Source organism: Chaetodon auriga, chromosome 20 (genome assembly GCF_051107435.1).
Source record: "Chaetodon auriga isolate fChaAug3 chromosome 20, fChaAug3.hap1, whole genome shotgun sequence".
Classification (NCBI taxonomy): domain Eukaryota; kingdom Metazoa; phylum Chordata; class Actinopteri; order Chaetodontiformes; family Chaetodontidae; genus Chaetodon; species Chaetodon auriga.
In genome coordinates this window covers 11,990,161-12,003,517 of record NC_135093.1, presented here as the reverse complement: position 1 = coordinate 12,003,517, position 13,357 = coordinate 11,990,161, and the positions used below count along the sequence as shown (strand labels likewise).

Sequence of the window (13,357 nt, the reverse complement as noted above, 5' to 3'; positions counted from 1 at the left end):
CTGTTCCCATGGTTTTGTGGCTTTGTGCAATGGGAACAGTGACCCCACTGTAATCCATGGCTGTTTACATTCCAGAAGATCAGTTCCTACTGGAACCATGGGGAAGGAAGGGCAGGGGTTAAAGGAGACTCTCACGCACGATATCTCTACAAAACCAACATACGCCTCACCCAGGACCCACATTTAGTAAACAATCCACAATGATCCAGTACGGAGGGTTTACACTGTCTTATCAACATGAGCTGTGTCCAACAAAGCATTTATTTTTTACCCTTTTTCCTCAAAATCTTGTGCCTCTCTCCAATCTGCCTTTCAATCCTAAATCATTCATCTTTCCATATCTCCATCTTGTGCTGTAACACAAACTTGTGTACTCCAGGCAGTCCTTACTCCCCTCTCCACTCTGTTTCCCATGGCTTGCTGTGAGTGGAAGACTGGAGCTCCCCCTATAAGTATCCCTAATTTGATGGGGTGGGGTGGTCAGCCTCCACTTATTCCCTGCACAGAGTGCCTGGAGGCAAAAACACAGCTCAGAGGCCCTGCCCACTCATCCATCCCCTGGAAAGCTCTCCTCATTCCCAAACCAACACAAGACAAAAGCTCGTCAAAATTGGTTAAAAATAGCCCTCAATTTCATGTTTCACAGGGCTAGAAAAGGGAGATGGTTTGTGCATGTTTCTGCATGTCAAAAGGTCCTACAAGTCTGCGGGCAAACACTTGCTGAGTTTGTATATGGTTCTGTCTGAAAGATTCAGGAGAGGCGGCAGAATGGTGTGCCTCAAGTTTAAAGAATGCACAAATGTGTGGGAAATGGAGGGAAGTTTGTAAAACTCTCTCAGTTCTTGGACAACGCTATGGGGCAGGGGTCCACTATTTGAATTCCAGTAAACACAGGAAATTAATTGAGCTAAGATGAAATGAGAATGACTTCAACAACTGAAACGTCATAAGAACATCATGTTCTCCTTGGAATAACAAGAGATATGGCTGTGATACCCAGTCAACTGCGAGTAATACAGTCTAACACTGACAAATGCAATTCAAGTGTTCTTGTGTATAAGGCAACTCAATAGGTAACCTCATTTTATTTGCAGACCTACAGTGCTTGTTCAGTTTGCACTAAAACACACTAACTGACAAGCATGAGGTCTTCATTCTCTGCATTGGCCTCCAAAGAAATGAGGAAATATTGAATGCAATCCACCATCAACAGTAATTAGTTTGCAAAAGCCTTTGTAATTTAAGGATGTAAAAAAAATGAGGCTATGATTCAGCGTGAGCTCAAAGACCACAACAGAGACATAGCAAAGTTTGAAAAAAAAAAAAAAAAGAAATAATCAGCCTAGATCATATGGTGAGGGGTGTGTCTTAGAGTGTGAGTGTGTGTGTGAGTGTGTGTGTGTGTGCATCAGTAAGAACAGGTTACAGTTAGGTTAACGCATGGTCAAGGGGAGCTAGGTGTTGTGTGGGGTATTTAGGACCACTTAGCGAAGTAGTTATTATAGTGTGGGTGTTGATCATTTTAACTCGCACTGATGTCATCAAAGTGGCTTTGTGGAGCTGGAGGGTTCTTTACACCCACATACTTGCTCTCACCACGAGGTGATAATGGATTTTTTTGTGTGTATGTGTGTTTCTCACATCACTTAAACAGCTTGAACAGCTTAGGGTGCCCTGTGTTCATGTTGTTCATTCTTCTTTTCTTTACCTGTAATTGATTTAAGGACCACTTTCTCTCTGAGTGTTAACTCAATGACTGCTGAAGCTGAGGTCGGTTTAAAACTGAGGTTTCTCGAACCTTACGACACCTGTTTGTGACATGGCCTCTGCATTCAAGCACCCTGGGTCCCAGGTGCATTCATTCCGCACACAGAAACATGTGCAGCTCAGCACAAACTTTAACTCTGTCCAATCCAGCCTTGCACATTTGTTTCAATGCTGCGTCTGGTGTTTTTTCTACAGCTACTGTAGAAAGGCTTGCTCACCATATGACTGAGCCTAGAGACGGCTTCAGCCCACATTCATGCTTTGCTTCCAGAGTGTTCTGTCCTGTGTCCATACAGTCAGGACAGAGACAGCCAGAGCTCTCTACAAAACAGAGAATAACTGTCCCATGTTACACATGCCATGGTCAACTCCTGCACAAAGGGACAAAACATGTTGCCTTAGCAACGCTCTGCTGAAACAACTGCATTGGGTTGCCCTGGGAAAATCTAGCTTGTGCATTCAGCAAATACTGGAGACTGAATTGACAGTGGACTTTGTGAGTACATGTATCATATTTCCATATTCACAGCTAATAAAATGTATAGTGCTAAAATGCAGTTTATTAGCTTGGGTACAACACATTTCAACTTCCTTTTTTAGAGACCTATGCCAAGATCAATGCACGAAAATTGCACCAACACATTAGCCTTGCATGGTAGCACATGTTCCATGAGGGCTAGCGTTTTCATCCCATCCATCCTGCCACTCAGAACACATTTTCTCTTTATCTTGCTCTTACTGCAGCTACATTTTCTTATTTTTACCATTTGTCTCTTGCACATAAGGGCTCTTCATAGACACTGCTGCCCTTAGCATAAAATAATGGCAGTGGTGTGCAGTGTTGGGTGTTCACTGTAGGTGGGCAACCCCAAATCGATGGCTCTCCCAGGCCTTTACTAACTCGTTCCTTTCCCCCAGAGCTGTGCCACATCCTGAAGGTTGGGACCGCAGCCCATCTGGGTTTGGTTAGAGCCAAAGACACAAGACCCATAAAACTAGGCCGAGAGGAAAACAGAGGGGCACCTCCTCATCTACAACCCCAACCAGTGCTCTCAGATGGGGGCTCTGATGTGGTCTGGAGCAACGTTATACTGGCGAAAAGCTGGCAGTCTTTAGATTTGACCTGATGTCATTAACAATACAGCATTTAAATTGATCTTAATGTCTTGTATTTAATGTTGATTGTAGCCATCTGACACAACTTGCACTGAACATTTTAACTGTATGTAACATGCATACAAGCATAGTTGTGTATCAAATTACAAAACCCTATCAACCAGTATGGGCAATTTACCTACTGCACATCAATGGCACAATAAAGTTTAGATTATAATTTTGGCATCACTGCACAGAAATGAAATGTTGCAATAATGGCAAAGCTGAGATCACTTACAAAAGACAAAACAATAACAGGCAGCACAGTAAACCATCCACTTGTCTTTGATCATGAGCATGAAGTAAAAAAATAAAAAATAAAAAAATCAGACACAGTCAAATTGCTCTATTTTGAGAACGCAATTGATTTTATATCATTACTTCCACTGTCTATAACAAAGTGAAAAAGGCATTAACTGCTATTTATGAAATAATATAATACCACTCAACAGTCCAAATATTAATGTTTCTGCCCACAAGAAACAAGTGCCAAATATCTACGCCAATTAACCAAGATTGTACAGCTGTTTATTCAACACAGAACAATTATTCTAATGCGCTTGGTTTGACAAGTAGAGTCTATATTTAGTGTCACTTGATATTTCCAGCTCCAGACCCTTGCTACCTCCCTCTCCTTTTGATCATGCATTCAGAGAAGAGATGAAAAGATGAAGAGTGACATCCAGAGAGGCCCATGAATGGATGGAGGACATCCGCCTCTTTCCATTGTTTCTTTCAGTGAACACATCATCTGTCCTTATGGTGTCATAATTCTCCACCAGTGCCCCACAAATACAATTCATTGGTCTGGCTAGTGCTACATGTTATTTTATTTTTTTTTTTTTACATGTTTAGTGCAATAAAATTCTCAGTATCTCTGCCTCAACATGTGGCAGATCTCTATAGGGGGAATGAAATGACTCGACTCTAAAGGGCACAGAAAAGAAAATAAATCTACGCAGCATCGTAGCTCCTGCTGCTTCTATTACGTAAAACCTCTCAGCATCTCTCTCCTCTGCCAAAGAATGCCACATACAGTATGAAAGGGTCAAAAGCAACAAAGCAAGCGCTGTTTCAACTATTTCTGCTTTCACCTCATTTCAAAGCACATCCCACATTTAGAAAAAAGAAAAAAAAAACTGTTGAACACTGCTTTGGGTCAATCAATATTCGGCTTGGCCATGTGCTGCAGTATAATACTGCTGTAAAAAAAACAACAAACTATATAGTCTTCAAACAAGCGACCTGCAAAAACATGAACTCAGGTGGAGAGACAGTTGGTCTACCTATTAATTTCATAATTATTGTGTGGATATTCAACAAGTGGCACCAATCATGATCACTGAATACATTAGTCTTCCTGGTGTTCAGTGGTCTTTCCAGTTTTTCTCTCAGAACAGGAAGTTACCACAGGGCTCTTACATAATAAGCGTGTTTGCCACTAAAAACAAACACACACAGCTTCACACATCAGTACCATGTGGTGTCACTTCATTCCTTTTAACACCACTGTGCTAGTTAGCTTAGTGTTTAACACATTGACAAAACACGTAAGAGAGCACTGGTGTGATGTGGTGACTGCCTGGTCAAGTGGTAGTGAGCCCATCACACCCTCCAGCTATTCCTCAGACAAACACCAAAATAACTATAATTCAACCTAAACTATAAACACTACCAATGTTTGAAGTCTGTAAATGAGCTCTTCTCTTTTATGCAACATCCTCATTGGAAAAGCTTTCTCTGAGAGCAACTCATTGTATTAAATGAGTTGTAAGTTATCAAATAGTGTTCAGGACCTTTATTTCATTGAAAGGAGGATCAGTCTTTTATCTGAGACACACTATCATTTAAAAAACAAAACTATTTCTCAAGTTTTATGCTTCATTATTTTCAGAAATAAGCCTTCAGGATTAAGTTATGTGGCCTGCTCTGTTTGCGGTTGTTGTTGTTGTTGTTGTAGAAGTATGGTGGCAATGCAATGCAAACACTTCCTCCAGCAGTAATCACTTCCCTTTCAATGATAGATGGTATGCTGAGTTTCATTTACAGCGCAATCAATTTTGAGTTTAGTGGGTGAAAACTGTTCAAACAGAAGGAGCAAGAGAAGGGTTAAGTGGGGAGAATGGCATGTCAAAGTGCCAAACAAGGCTGTGCAAATGATGAGTAGATGAATTTACAATGTGAGCCTTCATAGCACAGGTATGTAGCATCATTTATGTTTTGTTTTTGTTTTGTCTAGTATTTGACACCAGACTATTATTCAAATTATCAGAGTTAATTTAAAAACAATTATTTTGGTTTTTCACTCAAAGCAAACAAACAAAAACAAAAACAAAAAAAATCAGCAGCTGGGAAGAGGAAAGCTTTCACTCACCATTTCGTCCAGAGCGTAGCGAAGTAAGCCATGCTCGTAAAGGATGAAGAACCTCCTTTGCCATTTCTGCATAAACAAAAGGAGGAATTCTTGAATTACCAACATGGTTGTGATGCAGAGGCAACCCAGTTCTTGGCACACTTCCAGCATCTACCACATCTGAAACTCTTCAAGTTAGCTGGAAAACATTTTATTGACATGCTTCAGGCCAAAACTCAATCACCCAGTTTTCAGTTTGTTTTTCTTCATCAACGTATGAGGATAAACTAGAACGCTGATATGAAAACACCTGTTAATGTCCCAGATGAATGTGGGTAACAACAAAAAGTACGCAGGTGAACCTTTGCATGGCGATACACAATATTACACTTGTGACAACAGTCACCATGCCCTGATCTGTTTATAAGATACGTGTATGCACACACCTCTCTTGGTCAAAGAGGCATTTTGCCAATATCTGTGTGAATGATACAGTATGGGGACCGTTTCCATTGATCTCCCTCCTCGGGAGCTAGATGAGCTCTCCATTGCCCTCCTCCTCTCTTAATGCACCGTTTTGTCTCAGTGTTAAATATCCTGCGCTCCGATTCCAACTGAGCCCAATCCATGAAATATTGAGAGGTGCTTTGTAACCTAAAAGCCACTGGAGGATCTCAATAGGGGTGCTGCTAAGCTTCACGTGTGATGCTAAAAGGACACTGGAGTCATATCCATTAACAGAGGCCATTAAAAAAGGTGACTGATAAGTGGCTCAAAGGGAGCTCATGAAGATCAATTCTGCAGTGTTGTTGATGGACAGAACAGAACAACAGACGAAAAGAGGTATGAAAACATGACTCATCCAATGTGTCAGCTCTTTTTCTATGTTATTTGCTTGTTGGTCAGTCAAAACTTGACCAACCTGCTCACCTCAGCACTACGCACAGGCCACCAATTATACCCCCACAGTCAAAAGCTGATTGTAAGAATAGGCAGAACACATCAGTGATTATGTCAAAGCAGCAGCAGACTGTTGACAGTAGTTTGAGTTGAAGGATCCAGAGGTGCTTTTCCCCAAAACCCCATATGGAAGCCATCAGTGTGGCTGTGAGAACTGGGACTTTTCCCTCTCCTCCCCCACATTCTCTGTACTCCTTTTGGGATGCACCACCACAGTATAATCTGAGATCTGATAAAGGAAGCAGTGCAACAGAGCACGGCTCCCATTACATGATGCTAGGGGAGCAGGATTCGTGAAATAAAAGTCAATATTAGGCTCATTATTGCCTGAGAATGAGGCTTCTTGTGATAGAGGGCCAAGCCTCCCACGAATCCATAAAACAGCAACAGGAGCCACAACAACCAGAACTCCTGTTTGTTCGATGTGAAATAAGTGCCAGCATGGATAACAAAATCAAAGGAAGGGCTAGGCAAGCCAAGTCCCTTCTGTCGACTTACCGCAGCACCTTTGGAGCTCCCTGAATATACTAAAGTTAACCCATCTCAGACTAAAAGCTGTTCAACTCAAAACTGTAAGTTCTGCACCTTTTGACTCCTGGCATGAGCAGAAGCTATAGGTAACGGGTCAAATATAGCTGTTCCTTTTAAAGATTGCCCTTTTGTTTTCATGAAGCTCCACCCTAAGTCCCTTCATTAAAAAGACATTAAAAAGAAAACTAAAAGAAGTGAGGAGAACAAAAATATGCCTCATTCTCAGTATAATTTAAGTTCAAGTCCAGCAAAGGAAAGACTTACCCGGGATCTGTGCAAGGGATTGTCAAAATTTGTTCCCTCTGGTGCCAGCAGCAACCATCCTCCATATATGGGTTTTGCCTGGTGAGCAGAAAACACAATTACTGTGATGAAAGCAAACATTCAAACAGGCACATCAATACGTCGATCAGCAGTTTAATTATGCATATTTTAATTCACTGCAGATATAACTGGAGGCTGGTCCCTAGTTCAGGCTTGTGAACCAGTATCAGACAGTATGTGACACTGACACACACACATTTTAGTTTATCTCCGGAAAGGTGTGTATTAGTCACTAGCTGCTTTGAGTTAACTGCAGGCTACATTCTCCAGCTGGCTGTATCCCAGAGCACCATGCTGTCCTGGAAAAAAAAAAGGAAAGGCTAACACACATGATTTTCCCTCTGATCCTCTAAGTGGGTGGACTGGTGGGTGGAGGGGGCAGCAAGAGGCAGAAGTTAGCAAGAAAAACAGTGGATGAGAAACAGGAGAAAGTGCAGAGCCTGAGATCTTTTGTGGCTGCAGATTTGCAATTCAAACTTGAGAAATGCAAGTTGGGCTGGCAGTCTTTCTTAAATACTTCTGGTACGAATTTGAACTGTAGCCATACTAGTAGTCAGCATTTGTTTGCTGAGCCAAAGAAGTCCTGCATAACCACTGCAGGGTTGTGTGCACAGCCGCAAAAAATTTACTAAATATATTTACACTCAACTCTTCATCAACCCTCACCTAAAGAGCTTAACAAATTAAGCACCTTACGTAACTCAACCGCACTCTCAAGTCTATGGAACAGTAGCCTACAAATCAAGTCGGAAAAGCTCTGACATTTAAAGCCGCCTGGCACCTCCATGTCCATCTATCAGTGGTTTTGATTACAGTCATAACTTCATCCCATGTAAAGCCAAGTATAATCCAGCATAAAATCCTCTTTTACTTTGATTACAGGAGGTGCAGCACATTTCTCTGCTGAGTGGCTCGGTAAACAAAAAGATATAACAGGAATTTTCAATCATAAGCCCGTAACTGTAACCTTGGACAGTCAAGAGTTTGTGCAGACTTGCAAGAGAAACAACATCCAGCTTCTGAAAGACAACCTGAGAGGTGACAGCACACAGGAATAGCAGCTTGGAGATGAGCTATTTGATAATGGGAGTGCAGGAAAGAGCAGTACAGTAAATGTTGAGCAGGGAATTACACTAATGCTGGGACACCAGCTTCCTCCTTGCCAGTGAAAAATGAGTCTAAAGCCCCAAGAGGAACGCTGAGACTGAGCATAGTTTAGAAAAACGTCCCATCTCTCCTCATATGACCTGACAGCAGCCCGAATGGCAAGTCCTCCTAAGAGAGAGGAGTAGATGAACTGAATCTGGGTCATTTTTTACCCTTCAGTGGTTAAATGGAGTCATTTGAGTGTATTCCTGTGTGTTCACTTCAAAACAGCCCCCGACCCCTTATCCTCCCGCAATCATAAATGACTGTGATACTGAACCGATGGGCCTTTAAGTGGTGAGTCAGTGGGGAAAAGGATGAAAATATGCATAAAATGAGATTTACAGGCCTTCAGTATGGTCTTGAAGTAGGACTTTAGGAAACAATGAACAACATGGCCAGCCTGTCCCACGTCTCCAGTCTCTGACAACAGATGATAACCTACCACCGACTGCAGTCATCAAAGGGTAAGGTTGATAGCCAATGAGTAAGAAATTCCACTGAGAAATAACCTCAAGGCTATTTTCATTCCAGGAGAGAAGCCACTGGTCATGATGGAGGAAAATGTGCACAATGTTAACTCGATGTTAGCGCTCATCCAGCCACGTTTAAGACAAGTGAAGAAGCATCGCTGTCCGTCCCTGTCACAGATATAAAATGTCAACCTGGATACAGGTGACTCTTAACCTGTGACGTTAAACAGCTTACGATAAGGAATCAACACGGTTTAGGTCAACAAAGTTCAGTGTGACGTGATGCCACCATTCACAACTCAGCCATCAACCACACGGTCCAGCAGAGGCTGTTAGTGGAACATTTTCATTAGTGATGAATATATTATTGGAAAACAACAATGCAATGCTGAATGCCAGTGCTTTTACAGAAATAAATGGAACCTAAATGATTCAACAAAGGCAGTTTTTAGCAGGCCACTGTGCTGGAAGGCATGGAGCTGGGCGGAGGCCTATATCTGCATGAATTAAGGTCAATATGAGCCCCTGGGCTAGAAAATAATTGTGTCCAATTAGCCTAACCTTTGCGCTTCATGGTCTATTGACACATGACAAACCGTTTGAAACGAGCACATCAAAAGCAGAGATAAGAACAGGCTTTCCCTTGTTCGTTACAGATTACACAGACAGTATTACAAGCATGAACCGAGGAATGTTTCAAAAAAAAAAAAAAAAAAAAAAACAGCATGTGTTTACCTGATTGAAGTCTTCGTCGTTCAGCAAATGTGATTCTCTGGGCTTGAAGCAATTCTGGCATTTACTTTTGTTGAAAATGTTGGCTTGAAATTTCCGACAAGGGTTGTCTTTGAATGACATGGTTGGTTGGTGGGAAAAGGCGACACGGGGTGAAGGGGAAAAAATGTCCAAGGAGTCCTTGTTTGAACAACAAAACTACTCAATTGTAGCAGAGAAATAAGTCAACGTACTAATGACGAAATATTATGGGACAACTTTCTAGAACAAACCCGTCGGAAGAAAGAAGTGTAAAGTCCGTTGAAAAGGTAATAGTGCGTCGTTCACCTGTCCGTGTTACCTGAGGCGTTCAATAACCTCTCGTTAAGTCATATCTATGATAGTCATCCTGCGCGAGGGGTCGCCTCCCGCCGCTAACGTTGACCTGCTAACTTTTGTTTTCGTGTACAAGCTAACTGAGAAGTTAGTCAAACAGCTCAAGTCGTCAAAAATGTAGACAGGTGCGCGCCGTCTTTCCCTTAATTACGTCCTCCAACGAGGTGGCGACGTTTCACAGGTGACATTCCGGGCCTCGAGCTCACTGCAAGGGTCCCGTCAGCCTCCATCGGGCGGAACGAGCTCTGCCGAGGGAGGGAGTCCACTTTGGCCCCTCTCACTCTCTCTCTCTCTCTGTCTTTCTATCTAACAAGTGATACCACACTCATTGCCGTTAAATCTGCGTAACGCTTCTAACGTCTCCGTTCAAGGCCAAACACCGTTATCCGACTTTAAAAACGCCATCGACTCGGCTGTCACGCCGTCGGATCCATAGCGTCGGGTCCCGCTCGTCGTCGCAGCCGTCTCCTTGCCACTAGTACGCAGACTGCGGTGGATGTTTTCGTGTAAATCCTCGATCGGGCCGCACAGTTAGTGAAGCGATGGGGAGGCGTTCAGGAGAGATTGAGGGTTGAGTGACACCAAGCTCGGCCAATTATATTTCTAGGCACGCCTGCAGCTGACCACGTGGCCCCAACTGTCCAATAGAAAGCTTCAAAAGGCTTCGATACTTTCGCTCAAGCTAGGTGGGCTTTAAAGAGCCTTTGATAGCAAAAACTAATGTCTCTGTGAAACTGTTAGGCTATCATTAATATAAGCCTGAGCTAATATTTTTCATTTCAGGCTGAAAAGGCAGACTGTAGGCTATATTTATCCAGCTTGCTCTCATTATTAGTCCAGGGTTAATTCTTTGGCTGATATTTTTGTTTTTCTTATGTGGCGTGTTAATCTTCAAAATCCACAATAACAGGGCAGGAAGGCAAAGAAAAAAAGAAAGATGGCTATTTTTCAAAACATTTCCAATTCCTCCCCTTTTTTTCTCTTGTACTGAAAAACTGGTTTGCTAAACAGTCAAAATTGTCAAAAAGTGTTACTTCAGATGGAAAAGATGCACACTAACTAAGGCTTTACTGGTTTAAGATAATTTAGAAAAAGGATAACACCTTTATTTGATCTTTCATGGAGCGTGTGCATCCAAAAGTCATAAGATTGCACTGAGTAGTACACAGAAACGTTACTTCATCTAAGTGACAAACAAGAGATTAGGATTTGAAAAACATGACAAAAACCCAGTAGAGCGACTTCATCTGGTGTCTCGGATGTCATACATGTATTAAACACTGTGACATCATATTCTTAGAAATTTCACTTATAGAACTGATAAGCTTAAAAGATTTGATAAGAAGAGATGAGTAAATAACAGAGATAAAGCATTATGTAATATATTTTCTCATGATTTAATTTGCCCGCGGGGGGCTATTTTTACACTACGACTATTACTACTGCTTGACATTTTGACAGCTACAAGTAAAGACAAAGGACGTCTCAAATGTACTGCTCAAATTCAAGCTTAAACAAAGTTTGGCAAATGTTCATTTTAAATATGGAAAGCAATGCTGAAGCGGTGTTTTGTTTCCAGGCTCCAGAGCACCATCTGTTGGTCTTAAATTTCCAATGGCTGGGTCCAAGGCTGGACCAAGATTAGAGATGGAAAAAGACTATAAAAAACACACATTGTAGAAATATGTCAAAGCCAAATCTAAGGGGAATGTATGAGTTATGGAGAGCAGGTGAAGCTAAGTCGGGGAGTTTTGCAATATGCTTTTATGAGTGAAAATATGAAGTGTTGCTCAATGTTGTGATGTAATAAAAATGTTGTTGTGCTTTGCAGTGTGCTGGTGCACCACCTGTTGTCTGAACTCATAGAATAACTGTAAGAAAGTGTTAGAAAATCTGATTACTGCATTTATTTCATAACACTAGGTAGCTTATCTTATTACACCATTAAAGTACAGTCATGGAAATTGAACAAGGCGCTTGGACGAGTTGTAGAACTGCTGCAGCAGGTGAGTTCACTTTAGTTGTCCCTGCTTGCATTTTTCCTCTAAGTACTTTATCTTAAGCTGGGCTGACTGTCTTTTGAGTTTGACAGGAAGAGGAGAATGTCGGGTAGTAATCAGGATTTCAGCCACTCCATTGGTGTACTAATTCTGTCTGAAATTTGCATAAAGAAAGGCACTCTGTACAGAGAGAGTGATCGTGAAGGTTTTTCTGCAGTGTATATAAAACCAGATCAAGAACATCTCTTCAGATTCTTTGAAGTCTCATCTTCCAATTTTCCATGTTGATGATCCAGACTGTAAGATTCTCCTGGCAAATGCACCAAAAAACTCATCATACGCGCACTCAATCATTCCGTCAATAAAAAGACATCAACTTACTCATCTTATTAGAAGTGCAAGATTTTATTTAGGGCGCTTGAGGTGGTTTGCTGGGACAGCAGTGCCAAGATAACATATACAGTGACGTTTATCACAGCTAAGTCAGGGGAAAACATAAAACAAACGTGTCAAACGATCATAATCCTTCCTAAATGATATATGGTTTGAAACAGGATGCACAGCCTGGTCTCTGGCATCAAAGATTGACATGTTACTCCCTCTATATTTTTCGCTTTTCAGCATGCTATAAAAATGCCACTCTGCATTTGCCATGGACGTAAATTGCGCACAGCTGAATCGTTTAATATGGACGTAATCCCTGGTGAGACAGGACTGACTTAGGAAAATAATAACCACTATCTATTATTGAAGCCAAGAATGTAGCTAAGTTGAGTTCTCATGTTTATGTCTGCTTTGAGGTATTGGAAATTTAAACTTTGTTCATTACAACAGCCAACAGAAACTAAATGGGAAACAAATGCTGTGTCACCAAAAAGACGGAATTTATCCAGTTTGTAGGCAAGAAAACATATGGGTTGATCAGAACTTGTCATGTGCTGCACATTAGAGTTAAAACATGCATCAGGCAGCATTTAAAAGAGATTTGCCTTCTTCTTCATGTCATTACGTTTCCACAGCGGAAGTCTGTCAAATTTTTGAATGTCCATGCCAAAGATGTCAAAGAATGAGTCGGGGGATAGGTGACGCTGCAGAGGAAGAATAACAGAATAATGTCACAGTGGGTAAGAGGCAAAGCTCATCTGTTAGGTGGATTTATTATTCTAAAATGAAACTTATCATCTTGTTTTAAAGGAAAGTCTTTCATGCCACTGTCCAGGTACACTCTTGTCAGGGTCGTGTGTACTGTTCTACACAAGAGCTAGCACTGATTTAAAAAAATAAATACTCAGAAGATATTTTGCACTTGAATTTGTGCCTTTTGGCAAGCTTCAGTGTGCAACGAAGGTGATGTGTTTCATTCAATGGCCGTTTGTCTTTTCATTACTGCTATTCAAGTATGGATAAAAACAACACAGCAGGCTGTTTAGTTATGTAACAATGAAGTGTCACACTGTAATACGGCTTTTCTCACATTACCGTACCTCGAGCCTTGTTCTGTCAACGTCTCTGGGAAGCTTCACTCTTCCTCTGCTGGTAAC

General features: G+C 41.6%; 1 protein-coding gene across 8 annotated transcripts in view; it reads right to left on the bottom strand.

Annotated features, from left to right (window-relative positions):
- Window positions 1–10,380, bottom strand: part of LOC143339457 (uncharacterized) — a 47,263-nt gene extending 36,883 nt beyond the window's left edge. For all 8 annotated transcript variants that reach the window (XR_013079326.1, XM_076760694.1, XM_076760695.1 and 5 more), the window contains exons 1-3: window positions 9,445–10,380; window positions 7,031–7,108; window positions 5,297–5,362 (exon numbers count right to left, since the gene is read on the bottom strand). Coding sequence is in view for 7 of the 8 variants with exons in the window: in XM_076760694.1 (XP_076616809.1) it covers window positions 5,297–5,362; window positions 7,031–7,108; window positions 9,445–9,564 (264 nt within the window). In the remaining variant the exon portion in view is untranslated. The remainder of the gene's footprint in view (window positions 1–5,296; window positions 5,363–7,030; window positions 7,109–9,444) is intronic.
- Between the last annotated feature and the right edge of the window lie 2,977 nt (window positions 10,381–13,357).